The 20,928-nt window shown below is 38.7% G+C and overlaps 1 protein-coding gene across 1 annotated transcript in view; it reads left to right on the forward strand.

The window, feature by feature from the left end:
• LOC149267635 (protein ORANGE, chloroplastic-like) overlaps nucleotides 1–20,928 on the forward strand; it is a 440,170-nt gene that overhangs the window by 238,078 nt on the left and 181,164 nt on the right. Inside the window, exon 6 of the mRNA XM_089433757.1 lies at nucleotides 17,290–17,417. Within this exon, the coding sequence (XP_089289883.1) occupies nucleotides 17,290–17,417 (128 nt within the window). The remainder of the gene's footprint in view (nucleotides 1–17,289; nucleotides 17,418–20,928) is intronic.

The following is a 20,928-nucleotide window of genomic DNA, read 5'->3' on the forward strand; positions in this document are numbered from 1 at the left end:
TCTGCTTTACATGCTTTACATGGTCTTCCCATGTCTTACTAAAAACAAGAATGTCATCTAAATAAACAATTACAAAGTCATCAATAAAAGGTCTGAGTACATCATTCATAACTCTCATAAATGTAGCAGGAGCATTAGTTAAGCCAAAAGGCATAACCAACCATTCATACAGTCCTTGCTTTGTCTTGAAAGCAGTCTTCCATGCATCCTGTTCTGCAACTCTGACCTGATGATAACCACTTTGCAAGTCTAACTTAGAAAAGTAAATTGCTTCTTTCAATTGATCTAATAAGTTATCAATACGAGGAAGAGAATAACGATTTTTGATCGTTATTTTATTTATTGCTCTATAATCAATGCACATTCTCCACGAACCATCTTTCTTTCTCACCAACACGATTGGAGATCCACATGGTGATGTGCTTGGTCGTATAAACCCTTTATCGAGCAACTCCTGTACTTGCTTCTTTATCTCTGCATTCTCTAAAGCTGACAACCTGTACATTCCAATGTTAGGTAATGGAGCATCTTGCTGCAAATAAATATCATGTACTATTTCTCGCTTGGGTGGCAGACCTTTTGGTTCTTGAAATAGAACATCATACTCTGAAACAACTTTAACTAAATCAGCTTTCTGTTTAGAATCACAACCTTCAAATACATTGGTTTTATCAGGGTCCTTTTCCTTTACTACTAAAAATTGCTTACTTGAATTCATAATTCTTTTCATCTATTCTGAGTTTATGAAAGAATAGTTACCCTTGAGTTTATGAGCTCTTACAATATATTCCATTCCATCTTTAGTGAGTTGATACTGGTTTTCCGCTCTATAGAAAATAGCTTTCCTATCATACTAGTATGGACTTCCTAAAACAATACCACATATATCCAATGGAACTATATCTAACTCAACCTCATCTACAAATGTTGATCCAATAGCAAACCTAAGTTTACATTGTCTCGTTATTTGTAGCTTTGTTTTATCACATACCCAACCTAATGGATATGGCTTCTCATGAGGTTTTGTTTTTAATCCCAATTTCTTTACAACTGTTTCAGAAATCAAATTTACTTGTGATTCACTATCAAACAAAGTATCAATTTTATTGTGCTTGGAAATTACTCTAATACGAAAAAGCTCATTTCTTTCCTTCTCATTACTTTCATTATCAACAGATTGTGCAGAATTACTTGTAGATGCTTAAGAATCTTTACCTTTAATACATGTCACTGTAATTGTTGTTTCATCGCCTGAATTTGATCCCAAGTCCTGTTGAATCGCTGCAACATTCTTTTTCTTCTTTCCATCGAACTTCTTAGGTCTCCGTTCTGGATGCAAAAGCCAACAGTGTGCCTCATCGTGTCCTTCTTTCTTGCAATGAGTGTGTTGTCGCGCAGATTGGCACGCCAACGCTCGGATCGGGGGCTGTCACTCTGATCCCCGATCCCTCCGTTTAAGCCTGTCTCTCGCGGCTAAGGGGGGTAGACCCTGTGAGATAATGAAGACCAACTGCCTAACAGTTGGTTGGGAGACACGAGATACGATATAAAAGCACTTGAAAGATTTAATTAATTGAGCAGACCAGTGCCTTAAGAGACTGATGTAGAAACGATTACTTTTTAAATGATATAAAAACATGAGCCATGAACAGCAACCATCTATCATCAGCTAAATCATTATGCTTTTAAAACGACCAAAACGATATCCAGCAATTGAAAATTTTAGAAGATAAATGCTTTAAGCCACCACGAAAATTCTAAACCATTAACCAGATATCAATTCGTATCTCGACTCAGAATATTCAGCATGAAAGATATAGCATGATAATAACTGAATCTCGCAAAAATAATTTTCCACAAAATTTTTTATTTTTTAAAAGTTTTTTTTATTTTTTATTTTTTTATTTTTTTAAATTTTTATTATAAAAATGAAAATCTAAAAATTAAAATTTTAAAATCTATTCTAAAAATCTAAAAATTAACTATACAAAAAGATGTACCTAAAAACTAAATAAAATATTTTTTATTTTTTATTATTTATTATTTTCCTTTTTTATATTTTTCATATGATCAAAATAAAAGAAAACTTTAAAATCTAATGAAACCTAACTTAAACTACAACTTAAAATCTATAAAAGAAACAAAACTAAAATAAAATTAAAATCAAAACATTACAAACTAACAAAGCCTAACTGCTAACAATGAACTTTTTCATATTACAAAAGACAACTTAAATCTAAAACTAAACCTAAGGCATATATACATTTAAATGAAACCAAAACTAAGAAATAAAACGTAACTAAAAGGAAATCGATTTTATTTGCCTACGCTACCAATCAAAACCCTAAACCTACGACTAAAAAAAAAAAGAAAAACGCAGCCACGCACTATACGACAGACGACCAAACAAAATTTTCGATTTACCTGCTCCCTCCGCGTGAGGAAAGGAAAGGACTGCTGCCGGAATAAGGTTTGATGCTCATGTAAACGATAGAACGATGGAGGATACGCAATACCTGGTCCGATGCTTTATCAACAGTGCTCAGAAGTCGAACCAGCAAACGTTTCAGTTGATGGTAATGCTGCAGCGGCGGTAAATGGAAATCGACCTTGCTTGATAATCACTTCGTCTCAAGCTGTTCCCTCTGTCGCGAAACGCTGGCCCGAAATTGCAGATGACAAGCAATTTGCGATGGCAGTCGTCACTTGGTGAAAATGAAGCTTCTTTTGCATTCGATGGAGAACAATGCACATCCAAAAATCTCTTCACAGAAAACTCGTGTCAGCCCACGTGAACTGGAGGGAGGAATTCATGACAGGATCACGCTGAGACCCCAAAAATGTGACTGCGCGTCGGTTCACAAAAAAAAATATGCGATTTCTGGAAACGGATTACGTATGACAACTGATCTGTGCTTTTCCTTAACGTATTCAGCGGTTTTGGCAGCGAACAGGGGTGCGGTTAGCTTTATAGGCTCTGATCATACTGATGCTTACAGCATTTCAAAAAAATGTGCCTTTCCTTAAAACAGTCACCTCCCCAGCAAAAGATGAAAACCAAGAATGTCAGGGTCCTTTGTAACCTGCAAAATATACAACAAAACCGGAAGATATATGCAAAATTTGGGAGTAAAGCCCTTCGAAACTAAATTAAAATTACAGAAAAAAGGAAAAATTTACAGTTCTAGAACAGCCTGATTTAATTTACAGATTTGTGGGCCCTCTTCAGCCAGATTTACCCATAATAACAGAAAATTTTCAGAATATCAGAAAGAAATTTGAACTTCACTGTGAACAGAAAGAAAATCTCTCAATGTAAAACAGAAAAGAAACTTTGAATGATTAACCCAGGGCACAATCAGCTGGGCTCTGCACAGAAGAGCCTGTGGGAGTCGGCTGGTTCAGCCTAGAACTTCCCCAAACGCCCACCTGTACCTTTTACCTAAAGATCTCCTGCACACCTCAAGCAAACATCAGTAAAGAGGGCAAGAAATGTTGCTAGATTTCAGGGAATAATGGAGATACCTGCCATTATTCCAGAAACCCTACAACATTCAAACCCTAGCACGTGAGCAAGATACCTGTACTCACAATACTCTGAAAACCAGCGATTATTAACTGCTGAAAACTGAAATATGCAGAAAAAAAACAATCATCTCACAGCAATTCCGGAGAGTAACACCAGCCAGTTTTGAACCCCAAAGTCTTTTATTAACCAGAAAATCAGATTACAAGAGAGCTTTTTCAGTCCAGACTCACAGATCAGATGATTTGAAATGACCCCCTAAGACCCTATATAAAGGAAATGATCCTAACGGCTAGTTCGAGTGATCCATGTAGAAATGATCTCGACCGTTGATGAGGATCAAGACATCTCTTTATCTCATCCGTCGATTTATTCACTTAAAATATTATTATTTTATTAGTTAGGGTTTTTGCTTCACTTTTTTAATTTTTTATTATTTTATTATTTTTATTCATTTTTTAATTTTTTAATTCATTTTAAAATGGATCACTGAACTAAGCCCTCGGAAACATCACCTAGGACCTAGGACTTAGGACTCATGAGGGGATTTAAAACATTTCTCGACCCTCAGGACACATTACATCATGACTTTTACAAAATTACATCTCAAGGGGACAAGCCCACTTAATACAGACCCTCATAAAACACCCAGTTCTGCGACACAGCTATAATCTAGCAGATTAACATGCTAGGATTATCCTAAAGTCCTAATAACAAAATGCATCCCGGCTTTGGGGTCGGGTTTGAAGGAAAACTCTGCCGATCCATGGATCGGTGAGACTAAAAACCTCCCGGGACGCAGATCATCATTAGAAAGTTAGGTCCACCTAGGCAATTTTACATACATGACTCTGATCTGCTCAGATTATTTACAATTCATACATGCAGACTGGGTTTACAACAAAAATGATCAAGCTGCTGATGATGGCAGGATGGCACGGACATGCTGATCAGGTGCTTTTCTTTCTGTCAAGAAAAGCGGGGTGCACTGCATGGGTAGTTGACCAGTAGAGGTCAACATCTGGCTCTACTTGGGGACACGTTGCTGCTTGCAGGAATGTGAGAATCCAGAATCTGCATCCATACAACACAAAAATAAGTAGCGTCCATCCCAAAAAATCAGCATATACATTAAGCACAGGAAAGATAAAAGCTCTTCATTTATTAACTATCTAATAACATGAAAAATAAATCTAATCCTAAAACAGAAATGAAATGCTGAAAAGACAAGGAGTAGAGTTAGAAATACAATACAAAAAATGCCTCACGGCATCAGATGTGTTCAATGTAGTGCATACTGAGCATTTGCCTGCTTTCAGGCAAATCTGTGGGCTGCTTGTCGGATGTGCCATGTCCAATTTTGCATATGGTAGGACTCCTTCCTATCCGAAAATCAAGCTGCTCACGGCCGTCTGATGTATCAAATCTTCGTCTTATCTTCTTTCTCTTGCGCTTCTTCTTTCTGGCTGGTTGAATTACTGATGACCTGGTACTTTCTGTTTCAAAGCTATCAGATGAAGTATGTAAGATATGCGTGCTATGTCTTTCTTCATCTTGCATCTGATCTTTATCATTCTTAAGTCTGTCCGGATCACCCTCAATCAACCGTCTTTCAATCGAATCAACAACCTCCCAATAATAAGATGAATCTTGTTGCAGCAAATGAGAAGGCTCCTGATCTGTTGTTGTTTGCTGGTTTCTCTCATCTTCCAATTGCCGAAACCTTTGAACTTGTATTCTAATGGCATCCATCTGACTAGAATGTTGAACCTTTATATTACTGATTTGTCTGGCATGGTGTTCTTGCATGTCTTTTATTACTTTAACATTCTTTTCCTTTATGTCCATCAAGCAATGCTGTATAAAATTTATTTCTTCTTTATGGTTCGCTTGTATGTCAGCCACTTGATTATTATGGTTGAACGTCATGATGGTCATTTCCTCATCTATGGTTAATAGCTTGTTTTGCATAGAGTCAATTTCCCTATCATGATCAGCTTTCATGGTCACCATATTTTCCTCTAAGATCGACAACCTGCTTTGCATGATTCTAATTTCTGTTTCATAATTAGTTTTCATGGCCTCAATTTCCTTAGCATGCTGGTTTTGCGTGACCTCAATCTCTCTATTACGTTTCTCCAGGTGAGTGCATAAAGTTTTCACATCATTGCCATAATTAGTTTGATTGATTTCCATATTTCTTACCAGCATCATTAGATCTCGTATAATTTGCTTTTGCTCTTCTTTTTCATTGTCATTTGTCCCTGATTTTTCACTATCATGAACTTGATCTGCAATATTTTCGGTGGATGACACATTTTGACATGAAGAATCGTCCTGGGATCTTTCAGCTGGACCTCCTATCAAATTACTTACATTCTGTTGCACAATTTTGGAGGAAGAAGGCAAGCTGTTTGGATAACCATATCTATCTTCAAAAGCATTGATAATATCAGCCAAAGAAGAGAAAGAATCCTTAGGAAAATTGTTAAACCAATTCAAAGCATCATCTTCTAAAGAAAGAACAAATAGACGCATTTTGATATCACCATGACTAAACTGAGGGGATCTGCAATATATGATCATGATGCGAATAAACAAGTCTAGATGCCTATTAGCAGCGATCGGATCACCATCTGAAAAAATAGGTAATTCAGGAATGGCCTCCTCCGGAAGATCATGGAGACGGTGAGTAAAACGACATGGTTTAAATGAATAATTCATGATGAACAATAAGGGATCAGATGGATGATAGAACTAGCTCTTTGCTCAAGAAAATCAAAAGATGAAAGAAGTGGAGTCGCCACTTGAACAATAAAACTGATTCTAAGATCCAAGAAGTAATCAACGAACAGATATGCGGGAGGCTTCTTGTCTGGGAATAATAAGAAAATGGAGTCGCCACCCAAACAGGAAACAAACCCAAGAGGCACTGCTGATATGTGATGAAAAGATGCCAAAATATTGAATCTGCCAGCTCAAATGAGAGATGAGAAGATGAGAAGATGAATGATTGTCGTTTGAAACACCGAGAACAAAGTTTCCCCGGCAACGGCGCCAAAAAATGTTGTCGCGCAGATTGGCACGACAACGCTCGGATCGGGGGCTGTCACTCTGATCCCCGATCCCTCCGTTTAAGCCTGTCTCCCGCGGCTAAGGGGGGTAGACCCTGTGAGATAATGAAGACCAACTGCCTAACAGTTGGTTGGGAGACACGAGATACGATATAAAAGCACTTGAAAGATTTAATTAATTGAGCAGACCAGTGCCTTAAGAGACTGATGTAGAAACGATTACTTTTTAAATGATATAGAAACATGAGCCATGAACAGCAACCATCTATCATCAGCTAAATCATTATGCTTTTAAAACGACCAAAACGATATCCAGCAATTGAAAATTTTAGAAGATAAATGCTTTAAGCCACCACGAAAATTCTAAACCATTAACCAGATATCAATTCGTATCTCGACTCAGAATATTCAGCATGAAAGATATAGCATGATAATAACTGAATCTCGCAAAAATAATTTTCCACAAAAATTTTTATTTTTTAAAAGTTTTTTTTTTTTTTTTTTTTTTTTTTTTTTTTTTTTTTTAAATTTTTATTATAAAAATGAAAATCTAAAAATTAAAATTTTAAAATCTATTCTAAAAATCTAAAAATTAACTATACAAAAAGATGTACCTAAAAACTAAATAAAATCTTTTTTATTTTTTATTATTTATTATTTTCCTTTTTTATATTTTTCATATGATCAAAATAAAAGAAAACTTTAAAATCTAATGAAACCTAACTTAAACTACAACTTAAAATCTATAAAAGAAACAAAACTCTAAAATAAAATTAAAATCAAAACATTTAAATTACAAACTAACAAAGCCTAACTGCTAACAATGAACTTTTTCATATTACAAAAGACAACTTAAATCTAAAAGTAAAAAAAAATCTAAACCTAAGAAAAACTAAACCTAAGGCATATATATACATTTAAATGAAACCAAAACTAAGAAATAAAACGTAACTAAAAGGAAATCGATTTTATTTGCCTACGCTACCAATCAAAACCCTAAACCTACGACTAACAAAAAAAAAAAAAAAAAAAAACGCAGCCACGCACTATACGACAGACGACCAAACAAAATTTTCGATTTACCTGCTCCCTCCGCGTGAGGAAAGGAAAGGACTGCTGCCGGAATAAGGTTTGATGCTCATGTAAACGATAGAACGATGGAGGATACGCAATACCTGGTCCGATGCTTTATCAACAGTGCTCAGAAGTCGAACCAGCAAACGTTTCAGTTGATGGTAATGCTGCAGCGGCGGTAAATGGAAATCGACCTTGCTTGATAATCACTTCGTCTCAAGCTGTTCCCTCTATCGCGAAACGCTGGCCCGAAATTGCAGATGACAAGCAATTTGCGATGGCAGTCGTCACCTGGTGAAAATGAAGCTTCTTTTGCATTCGATGGAGAACAATGCACATCCAAAAATCTCTTCACAGAAAACTCGTGTCAGCCCACGTGAACTGGAGGGAGGAATTCATGACAGGATCACGCTGAGACCCCAAAAATGTGACTGCGCGTCGGTTCACAAAAAAAAATATGCGATTTCTGGAAACGGATTATGTATGACAACTGATCTGTGCTTTTCCTTAACGTATTCAGCGGTTTTGGCAACGAACAGGGGTGCGGTTAGCTTTATAGGCTCTGATCATACTGATGCTTACAGCATTTCAAAAAAATGTGCCTTTCCTTAAAACAGTCACCTCCCCAGCAAAAGATGAAAACCAAGAATGTCAGGGTCCTTTGTAACCTGCAAAATATACAACAAAACCGGAAGATATATGCAAAATTTGGGAGTAAAGCCCTTCGAAACTAAATTAAAATTACAGAAAAAAGGAAAAATTTACAGTTCTAGAACAGCCTGATTTAATTTACAGATTTGTGGGCCCTCTTCAGCCAGATTTACCCATAATAACAGAAAATTTTCAGAATATCAGAAAGAAATTTGAACTTCACTGTGAACAGAAAGAAAATCTCTCAATGTAAAACAGAAAAGAAACTTTGAATGATTAACCCAGGGCACAATCAGCTGGGCTCTGCACAGAAGAGCCTGTGGGAGTCGGCTGGTTCAGCCTAGAACTTCCCCAAACGCCCACCTGTACCTTTTACCTAAAGATCTCCTGCACACCTCAAGCAAACATCAGTAAAGAAGGCAAGAAATGCTGCTAGATTTCAGGGAATAATGGAGATACCTGCCATTATTCCAGAAACCCTACAACATTCAAACCCTAGCACGTGAGCAAGATACCTGTACTCACAATACTCTGAAAACCAGCTATTATTAACTGCTGAAAACTGAAATATGCAGAAAAAAAACAATCATCTCACAGCAATTCCGGAGAGTAACACCAGCCAGTTTTGAACCCCAAAGTCTTTTATTAACCAGAAAATCAGATTACAAGAGAGCTTTTTCAGTCCAGACTCACAGATCAGATGATTTGAAATGACCCCCTAAGACCCTATATAAAGGAAATGATCCTAACGGCTAGTTCGAGTGATCCATGTAGAAATGATCTCGACCGTTGATGAGGATCAAGACATCTCTTGATCTCATCCGTCGATTTATTCACTTAAAATATTATTATTTTATTAGTTAGGGTTTTTGCTTCACTTTTTTAATTTTTTATTATTTTATTATTTTTATTCATTTTTTAATTTTTTAATTCATTTTAAAATGGATCACTGAACTAAGCCCTCAGAAACATCACCTAGGACCTAGGACTTAGGACTCATGAGGGGATTTAAAACATTTCTCGACCCTCAGGACACATTACATCATGACTTTTACAAAATTACATCTCAAGGGGACAAGCCCACTTAATACAGACCCTCATAAAACACCCAGTTCTGCGACACAGCTATAATCTAGCAGATTAACATGCTAGGATTATCCTAAAGTCCTAATAACAAAATGCATCCCGGCTTTGGGGTCGGGTTTGAAGGAAAACTCTGCCGATCCATGGATCGGTGAGACTAAAAACCTCCCGGGACGCAGATCATCATTAGAAGGTTAGGTCCACCTAGGCAATATTACATACATGACTCTGATCTGCTCAGATTATTTACAATTCATACATGCAGACTGGGTTTACAACAAAAATGATCAAGCTGCTGATGATGGCAGGATGGCACGGACATGCTGATCAGGTGCTTTTCTTTCTGTCAAGAAAAGCGGGGTGCACTGCATGGGTAGTTGACCAGTAGAGGTCAACAGAGTGCATGAAGGTTTATCCTTCTTTACAGTGTTTGCTTTCCTCTCCTTCCATTTCAATTTCTTCTTTGCCTTGCTCTTGCTTATAGAATATTTAGATGATCCCCCAACCTCTGGGTTTACATTCTTACCTCTAGCTTCCAGATGTGTTGCCTGAACTGATACATCATCTAAGCTAGTGGGATTAAACATGAGAAGAGTATGCTTTAAATAGCTATGAAGACCACCTATATACTTCAATAAAGTGTCAGGTGAATCTAATGATATACCTAGAGTTGAAGCTCTTTTTTTGAACTCCTGAGTATAACTTTGTACACTCTGACCCTTCAACTGACAAAGAGTTTGCCAACTCATCATTGCCTGCTGCATGTAAGCTAAAGGATAGAATTGCTTTTTGATAACAGAAACAAATTCATTCCAGGTAGAAATGATTTTACCATGTTTTTGCAGATCAGCGTGTGTCTTGCCTTCCCACCATACTAGTGTAGTTCCTCCAAGTTGAAGGCTAGCTAGCTGAATCTTTCTCCTTTCTGAATCAATGTTCTGCACCCTGCAATATACATCAATCTGTATTATCCAATTATCTAGCTTTTCTGCACTAAGTTCTCCATCATAAATTGGCAAATCAAACTTCACATCTAATTTGATTAAGGAAGTTTTCTTCTTCTTCTTAGAAGAGCTAGAAGATGATGAGGATGATGAAGGTGATGATGGAGGAGATGATGGAGGAGGCATTTCCTCTTTTTCTTTGCCTTCTGGAGGGGCAACTAGAAAAGGTTCCTCTGCTCCTTTGTCTGGTTTGGGTGTTGAAGTGCTTTCACCTCGACCCTTCTTAAACTCCAGATACATCTCTTCCACCATGGCTTGCATGGCCATAAAGCTGTCCATGAATTGAGATTCTGATCCTAGTTGAGCTTCTTCTGCCATTCTCCTCTGAGAATAGACTCTTCCAATCTTTGGATTAGCCTCAACAAGTTCTCCTTCTCCTAGTCTGAGCTTTATTCTAGTTAGCATTCAAAATCCATCACAAGCTTGTCTAACCTTAACGAAACCTTAAGCTTTGATACCACTTGATCTGAAAATGTGATCTTAAATCAATATTAAGGTATTACAGACTCATGTGCAGGAATGCCTATATTATTTAGTGCAATGGATCGAAAAGATTGCGAATAATATAGACAATGGACAGTTATAAAACATAATAAACACACACATCAACACAACAAAATAATCAAGGAGTTCACCAGACTTCCTGGCTACGTCTCCTGGTCCAGCTTTTAGTGTCGACTTCTATATTATGTCTTCAAGAGCAGATTATTACAAGTGTGAGCTCAAACAACAGTGACAAAACAACAGAGATTTACTTGAAATCCTCAAGTCTACAATAGTACGTAGACTCTCCCTCTTGCTCTCTGTCTTTTGCTTTCTCTTGCTCTCTCTTTGTCTGTCCATGCTCTCTTCTCTGCTGCCATTGAATGGCTTTTAAGCCTCTTGGCCCTGTCTGTTCGCCTTCCCTCTTCAGGCTCTCTGGTTCCCGGCCGCTGTCCCTTCATTTCCTTCTGGAGTGTTTAACAATCATTGCTAAACGCTCTAAGGTATGGTGGCCACCTGTTTTTAAACGGAAAGGACCACTAGCATAGGTGAAATCCCCGAGAATATGTTTCTCTGTTTACACAGAGAAATACACCCAAACAGTGAGAATTTCCGCCAAGCCGGACTTCAAATATATGCAATCGCATCTATAAACCCATCGGGTCCGCCATGCTATCGCAAATCGCAGTCGCATAGGCGTATGGCCAAAAAAAGCCAATACACAGGAAATACACGGAAAATCCCGTAATTCAGGATTTCAAAAGGTATGAAATCGCGCTTATAAACTCTTTGGGTGCGCCTTTTATCGGCATATTGCAATCGCATATGTGGGAGGTCATAATCCCTTTGTATTTCGGTTTTATAACGGAAATACACCAATACATAGAAAAAACCCGACACAAACATTTTATCAGAAGTCAAATTATATCACGCCGCGTCTATAATTCCTTTCGGGTCTGGCTTTATCACATGTCGCTTCACTTCTCCGATCTCCAATCGTCGATTGTTCCAATCGACCTTATTGGTTATCAGCGCATCGCTATCAGCCCATCGCATTGGCGTATCGCATGACCCACGGTCCATTGGCATCACCCCTTGTGTTGTTGCGATGCGATAAATCGAAGTCGCATATTGCTTAAGCCTCAAGCCCTTGGTAAGTCCTCCTCTAGGTTATTGCGATGCAATATTGCAAGTTGATCTGGACCGTTGATCTGCGCGCTCAATCAACGGTCCTCGTTCAATCGTGCTAATCGCTATCGCGATTTCCATAAGGCCGCCTCTGATACACTCCGTTGGCTACCTCCGATTGCAATATCCCGATTCAATCTGGCCCGTTGATCTTTCCGATCCAACGGCTCTGGTGCAGCGGCATTTGAACCTCTGATAGCTCTGTTTTCCGCCATTCTTTCACTGTTTTCCCTTGCAATAGTGTTTCTGATAGTTAATATGCATGAAGACTTAGAGGTTTTAGGATCCATTTTGGATCAGGTGTTAACCTTGTAGGTTGTGGAAGGCTAGGAGAAACAACACTTCCATCTTTATAGTTGTGAGGGGTAGACTTCCTTGTTGCGATAATTTTGATTTCCACTTTTCTTGCCAACTTGAATGCCTTCTCCAATGAATCTGGTTCCCAAAGACGAACCTCATGTTTAATGTTATCCTTTAAAGTCCCTATGGAGACATCAATCCTCTGCTTCTCTGGAATATCATTTTCCCTTATATTCAATTTTTAAAAGTCCTCAATGTGCTCTGCCATTGAACACTTTTGTTTGAGATTTATCAATTGGCTAAAGAAAGTGCTGCTCTTTGTATCTTCATAATGTGCTATCATTTCCTCCGTGAAACTGACCACGTAACAAGTGGTTTACGAGAACAAAGCCCTTTATACCATAAAAATTGATCCGGTTCTAAATATGAAGATGCAATACGTACCTTTTGTAACAGTTGCACCTCGTGTAGATCAAAATATTGCTCCATCTGTAGTATCCAATATATCGGATCCTTGCCATCAAACTTCCTCATATCGCCTTTTCTTAATTTTAAGAGCTCGATCATGAAATGATTGTAACTCTGTAATTTCAGATCTCCCAGTTCTGAAATCACAACCTGCAGTAGCCCTCTGTGTCCTCTTTTTAATGGCACCAGTGTGATCAAAAATTGGATTCTCCAAGAAAGAGTTATGCACAATCTCCCAAGATGACCTGATTATATACCTTTTCAAAAGATTGAACTTGTACGAAATTCCATGTGTCACTTTTTCAACCTTCAGATTTGAAAAAGATACACAGAAAACTACAATTCGTCCTATTTCTAGAACTTCTTACGAAATTTCAATCTGATGCTCAAAGAGATAGTTATGACGATTTTCCCCAGGTCACCTGTTTGGGATGTAATTCGGGAGCCTACAGAAACCCTAAATGTCTTTGACTGTATTGTCAAACATATAGCGAAACAAGATCTGAAATTCAGGCCCGAGCTTCCCCATGATTTCGGCTCAAATGGGTTTTAATTTCAGAGTCTGAACCTTAGTAGAAGACAAATTATAGCGAAAATCCACAATGACCTGTTTGAGATTGAATTTTAGAGCTTCCACAAACCCTAACTTGTTCAGATCATATATCCGAAAATATAGCGAGACAAGATCTGAAATTTGGGCCCGAGGTTCAACGAGATGTCTTCTCAAATGGGTTTTTTGGTTAGCTTCTGAAACGTCACAAAAAAAACGTTATAGCAAAAATGTCACGAAGACCTGTTTTGAGTATCGAAACCCTAGAATCCAAAGCTCTGATATCAAATGTTATGAAATCAACTCACAAAAAGATAGAAAAGATAGATCAATGCCTTAGAAATAAGCCTCTTCGAGGGGGCAACCTTCTTTACATTACACAAATGAATAATTCTTGGATGATACAAATGACAAGACCTCCTTTCTATATATAGGAGTCTAAGGGGTCATAATATAATCAAAGCCGACATAACAATAATAATGTAAGGGCACAATAATGACAATAGTGGGCTTCTATGGGGCACAATAATAACAATATGGGGACTACATGGGCACAACAATATAATAAGGGGGTTGTACTAATAACAATAAGGGCTTACACTAGTATTATAGGGACCTAACAACATCTCCTTTGCTGTGTTTTTTTGCAATATGTGTTATTTTATCACTTCTGGGTTATTATATCATTTGCACATATTTGGTTGGAGTTTTTGCTGGGGTTTGAGGAACATTCTGGGTTAGGAATATTACACACATCTAAGGGCTTCTGCAGTGCAATGCTCTTGACTAAAAATGATACTCCGTCAGTAGGGTACAAACTCATGATCTCTCGCCAATCCATCTCATGGGAAGGATCATATGCACGTGCACCTATACAAGGTACGAGTCCACTGAGCTGCACTATGCTCCACTCATGCAACTTTGCCCAACCAATCAACTGGATATGTCTAGGAATGTCTGCCTCTCTCCCTATAAGTGGGTAACCCATGCTACACACTCTGTCAATGTACTCCTAGAGAGGGATGCTGCCTGGAAACACTGCAACTTTTCTAGCTGCCACTACGTTGACCTGCACCTCATCAGTGGGTTGTTCCAAGGATGGATGCATGACTGACTCTAAAAGAGCCTCCCTCATCTGACCGAAAACTCCATGCCCCATTGGTCCACCCATCATTTGCAAAACTGTCCTGTCAACCTCCAAGACCTCTTGCGGACAAGTGCCTGCAAATATTGCCACCCTGCAAGTTGTCTATACAACTGTCTGCTCCTCATCAATGGCTGACCCCAAGGATGGTTACTCATCCTCCACCATCATAGGCTCAATAAGAACCTCCAACTGGCTCTCCCTAGAAGGCTCATCATGCATACTGTGTACATCATCCTCCTCAACTGATTCATGCTCCACCATATGCTACTCATGCTGAATCACCACTGGTGACTCATCATCCCGAATGTCTCGCATAGGGTCCACTGACTGCTCATCATATGAATTTGGCCTACTAACAACGAATATACACGACTCATGCTCCTTGGAGGCATCCTCGTATGAACCCATGGACTCGTCCAAAGAAGAATCCTCGCCCTGAAGGTTAGAAGGAATCTCCACCTGCTCTACCTCTATCATCTCCTCAGTGTCGCTCAAGCATGAGTGGTCAGGTCCCCTGCAGATGAAGCAAAGTTCCTTCCTCCTTAGCTCATTCCTACTGCATGATCCCCCAAACCTGAGTAGCTCCTACCTGGTCAACTGTCTTCTGAACAGCCCAATGTTTTGCTCAACCAACCTCTCGGCTAGTTCATAAGCAACAAGTGAGACCAATTGTTCTCTCCTCCAAACGGACAACAATTGGGACTACAACTCCCAACAAATAGCATCACTACCTCTCATACATCATGACAAGATGGACTGCATGTGTGCTGTGAGTGTGTCAGGATGATGTTTCCTAATGTTGAAGAAGCATCAAAACATCTACACTCAAGATCATCAAACTCAAGATCAAATATGACTTCATATGTGTTGACCATGGCCATGACTTCTAAAATCTCACGCTGCTTCCCAAAGGTAGAGCTTGCACTATTGTCCAAGTCCTGGAAAGTCTCAATTATCAGTTTGAAAAGTCTCATAACATCATCATTGTAAGGAGCTATAGGAGCGGTTATTCTAATGATGTTACTGAGACAAGATGCAACTGGACGCCTAACCCCTTCACAAGGTTCCTCCAAGAACTTGTGTTGTATGAGAGCAAGCATGGCGGGTTTTAAAGCCCAACTTAGCTTCTTCCCCTCTGACTGACCCACCTTGGAAAGGAGTGAGTCTAATTCGTCCAATTTGAAGAGGGCTTTCACTGTGACCCTCATGTTTTTCAAATCAGTCCCAAGTGCAAAGATTTTGTGTCCTATTTCTGGCTCCTTCTGCAAATCTCTTGGCTGCTCATGGTTAAGAATGGCATGGATCTCTTTTGAGAAAGGTCTGCTGGCCAATTTTGTCTTCTGATCTATATTGCAGTCTGCTAAGGTACTGTTGTGTTGGCTTAAGAGGTGTTTCAAATACTCCATTTTACTGTATTATTGCCTACATAGTGTGTAACAGCAATACAAAGGTCATGACGGTGGGTATAAAAGCCACTGCAAGGTGTAACCGATCTCAGCTCTCAAGCCCAACTGCCCCATTCATACATTGATGGCATTTAAAAATGATTTGACACCAAACACAAAGGACAACATACAACCAGTACTCTGACCTTGTACTCAACTCAGCCACACCCTCATTATGACTGTTAGCATAAAATAAGACTTGACCAATTCTAACAGTTCAGCCCTGTACAACTGTCTGACACTTAAGACAATCTGCCCTTGATGCTTTGTTCAACAAAAAAAAAATTCTAATTTCACTGTATTTCTGAGTTTTCAAAGAACTTTCAGTGAAACAATTTGTCAAACATATTGCATAAACACTGCTGTAGGTGAAGTACATTTACAGGTGCAAGATATGAAAATATAGGGGTACATATATGAAGAAACTAGCCCCTAATCGGAAACTGATATTTCATTTTTTTTCTTAAGTTTCAGAAACATGATCAAGTATTGGCACTGTTGAACATGACATGGCTTCTACTAGCAAATTAACCAGGAAATACATGACAGATAATGCAAGAAAGGAACCTAGTTACAAATCTGAGCTCCATGCAACATTGAATAGGAATTTTGGAATAAGATAGCCATTCATTGGAGTGGAACTCTGTTCAGGGATTGAAAATTAGTTGTCTTGGTCATTTCCATGGCTTCTAGCATTATTTCTGTGCTTTGATATTGTATGCAATTTGGCAGATTCAATGTAAGTATTTTTTTTATTAAGGATGAAAAAAAATATCTGTTTCTGCTTATTCTGACCTGATCACGATTCTGATTGCAATTAGGTAGTTGCATGCACAGTTTATTTTAGTTATGTGTGTTCTCCCACGATAAGAAGTAATTTTTTCCAGAAAAATGTTTTTAGAATCCATTTCAACATGGCACTAGATGGTGTCACTAAAATCTGAAATTAGAGTTGTGTTCTCTGGTGAATTAGAAATTTGATATATCAAAGTTGAATGTAACAAAATCTTTACCTCCTGCTTTCAAACTTTATCTATTCCTTCTTCAAAAAAATGAAATAAGTGGCTATCTTGAACAAAGCTTTCTTGAATCTTGATCTTGAAACGACAGAGGTAACTTACATGTAGAATGCCAATATTTACCTCACTATTAACATGCTATTCGGTTTTTTATTTAGATGTATTGATGTTTCTCACGTAACCTCACAATTGTAGAAGTCTGTACAAGATTTCATTTCCTGATCGTCGTCTCTTTGAATATGATCTCTTTCTTAACTGTTGCATGCTTGTGATTCAGTCAGGTTGATCCTATAGTGGCATCCTTCTCGGGGGGAGCAGTAGGTGTTATATCAGCTCTGATGGTGGTTGAGATCAACAATGTCAAGCAGCAAGAACAAAAACGATGCAGATATTGCCTTGGAACAGGTATGAAGAAACCAAGTAGAAAATGTCTATTATTACCTGAATTAATGCAATCATAACAAAAAGAGAGGAGAGAATGCTTTTGGCTCAAAATAAAAGTTGGTTCTAAAGCATTGGACGAGCTCAGCAGTCCAAATAAATATAAACATTCAGGAAAAATACAATGGGTATGCAACCATGGTTTTATTGATTGAATAAAATTAATGTGCCTAAAGAATGTTAGATTATAACTAAATCACATAGTAATGGATGTTAGATACAATGGTCATAAATGGGATTTAGTTGGATTTTAGACTTGTAATAAAGACTTAGAAGCTTTATAATAAGGTGATCTAATCATAAATGAATAAATGCAGTGGTTAAAAGCAGTGTTGAAAAAGTTGGCATTGGCAAAAAATTAGCGAGCGTCTTGGAAACATCTTTTCGGCAACATCGGCAAACCACGACAAACATTATAAAATGCGAAATATATTCATTTTTTTTCTTCATATTTTTAAACATATAAAGCAACAACAAGAAGAAATAAACACATTGGCACATAAATATGAAGAAAACACTGATATATATGATGTAGTGGATGTCAAATTGTTAGTTTTTGTAGCATCGCATGTGTTCTAGCCACAGAATCTTGTGGAGAGGCTAGAATACATGAGATCTCCAAAACCCAGAATTGTTTCTGGAAATTCCACATAGAGACGACTTAATTAGATTTTTAGTCATTTTTAAATATTTCCTAAGTCTAAACTTAGGGAATATGACTAATTTATCAGAATTAATTAAGTCATGGTGAGAATATTCTAGAAAAGTACATGGATCGATTTCTAGTTAATTCTCGTCATAAATTAAGATCTAATCTTGGCCGTTGAAGTCTCAACAGAGTGTTATAAGAAGAAAGTCGATGGGGCTTGGAGAATACACTTAATAAGTTCGATTTCCAGAGTAGCAGTATTAAGTTGCCAGAGAGAGAGCTAGTGAAATCGAAGCAGTGAGAGAGGGGCAAGGACAGTGAAGCCGGAAGAAGGATTCCAGATTCACTGAGTGCATTTGCGGAGAGGCAGAGGAGCCACAGTGAGGCTAACACAGTAGCCTCTAGACGCAAAGTCGATTTTTCTAGGGAATAGCAGAATTTCAGTGCCAGAAGCTAGGCAAAGGTTCCAGAGGCTAGGAAAGACGTTTTCCCAGACAACAGCTGATCAAAGGACTTGAGGAGACGCTGTTCCGAACTGAGTGCAGGAGCAACTGCGCTAGGGTGGCGCAGTGACTGCTCAGAGCCAGTTTGGACGACTCAACTTGAGTTGAGGTCAGAGCCTGGATTTGCCTATGGAGTGAGGAAATTCCTCACTAGATTTTTCTTACCAGTATTTCTCTGTAGGATTTCCAGTTTCGGCACCCAATTGTACTCAGATTATTTTATTGCTGCATAATAATAAAACCCTTAGCTGCTGTACCGGTTTTTCCAAGTTGGGTTTTTCCAGGGACATTGGTCCAAAAATAATTGTGTAATTTGTTGGGAAAAACACTAAGAGGGGGGTGAATCAGAATTTTAACTTTCACAATAATAATTTTTCTTTTTCAAACTGTAAACGTGATATTACAGAAACCAAACAACGTATGTCCGTGACTATAATAGATGAAACCAGCGTATAGATAATAAACTTGTAAAACAGCTAGTTCATTGTCTTTTGAACTTAAATCAGAGTGTGTTGTATTTACTAAGTAGTAGACAGATGCAGTGAGAACAAAATAAATCAACACACATAAGCATCACACATGAACACCAAGATTTTTTAGGTGGAAACCCAATGTGGGAAAAAAACCCACTGCTGCTATCATCTCAGTCTTCAATCTTCTTATTATAAAAAGTGTTTACAAGTTTTGTACTGGTGCAGACATTTTCCAGTACGTAGGCATCTACCTGCTAAAGGCTACAACCTTCACTCGTTTTCCAGCTTCTACTGGAAGGGAGCTCCAACCCCCTAGCTCTTGTACTGGCTGATATGTTTACTAATACATAGGCGTTGACCTATTGAAGGTTGTTGAATTGGGGTAGCATTGGATGTGCTCTAGCCACGAAATTTGGTGGAGAGGTTGGGGCACATGACATCTCTAATATCCAGAAAGGATTTGGGCAGATTCTAAACAGTTCAGGAGATATTAAAATAATTAATATTTTAATGGAGTCCCTAAGTTTAAACTTAAGGAAAATAAAATATTAATGTGTATTAATATGAATCTGTGTTAGAATGGTCCAAAAGACATGGATAAAGCCATATCTAGATTCTAATCTTAGTCGTTGATTGGGGACTTAATCTCGGCCATAGAAATGTCAACAAGAAAAGTGTAAGAGGAGGCTTGAGGGTCACTTGGAGAACACACAAGAGTGATCAGTGAGTCTATTTTCTAGAGCAGGGTTTGCTAAGAGAGATAGAATCAGTGATTGGGAGAGCAGCTGAGGGGCATTGAGTACAGAGAGGCAAAGATAATGTCGGGTTAGCAACAGAGCAGCCAGAGAGAGAGACGCAGGAGAAGTCATTGCTCACGCAGAGCCACGCAGAGGTAGCTAAGTGCTGTGCAGAGCACCAAAGGGGCCAGCGTAGCTGACGCGGAGGCTTAGAGAGCTGACGTAGGGCCTCCTGGGGCTGACACAGGCCAAGAAAGGCTGACGCAGTGCCAACGCTGGGCTAGGAGAGGCTGACGCAGTCCAGAATGGGCAGACGCTGGGGTTTTTGGGGCAAATTGGTGCTGAGTAGCTGTGGGAAGGATTATCCGGGGTTTCAGCCAGTAGATTTGTCAGAAAACGAGAGGTATTACTGCTAAGGAAATTCTTTGTTGGGTAGGCCAGTTTCAGCACCCAGATTGTACTCTAATATTGCTTAATAAGAAAACCCTCAAATTGTTGCACCGGTTTTCCCGCATTGGGTTTTTCCAGGGACATTAGTCCAAAAATAATGGTGTCATATGGTGTGTTTGTTCTTGTTTCTTTTAGTTGCTGAAGTGTAATATGTTGAGCATGCACTAGTGTTTATTTTCAGTATTTACATTGTAAATAACTTGTCAAGGAAAAATAACAAGTAGGTAGGAATAAAGCAGATAAAGTGCATGGAATGTTTCTAACTAAGTAAGACGTAGCGACTTCATGGTATCAGAGCGTGATTGCAGATCACAGGAGGACTAAAAGACATCAGTCAAGCAGAGCATTAACAACAAAAAACAGTTGTCCCGAGGTGACAGAAGCTATTTCTAGCAACGCAGAAGCCAAGGAGTGTGACGCAGAGCCAGCCAGGGCCACATAGAGGAAGCCGGGAACTGTGCAGAACCTTAGAAAGGTCAGCGTTGCTGATGCAGAGGGCCAGAGGGTTGATGCAGACCCATCTGGGGTGACGTAGAGCTAGCATGAGACAGAGATGGCTGACGCAGTTCACAGAGAGGCAGTTGCTGGGGTCTAGAAGGCTGCAGGGATATTGCAGAGTGGAGTTGGTGAGGTACTATAGTCAGAACAGTACCTGACAGAGCA

This window comes from Pinus tabuliformis, chromosome 6 (genome assembly GCF_031772625.1).
Source record: "Pinus tabuliformis cultivar Carrire ecotype Pingquan chromosome 6, CPIR1, whole genome shotgun sequence".
Taxonomy (NCBI): domain Eukaryota; kingdom Viridiplantae; phylum Streptophyta; class Pinopsida; order Pinales; family Pinaceae; genus Pinus; species Pinus tabuliformis.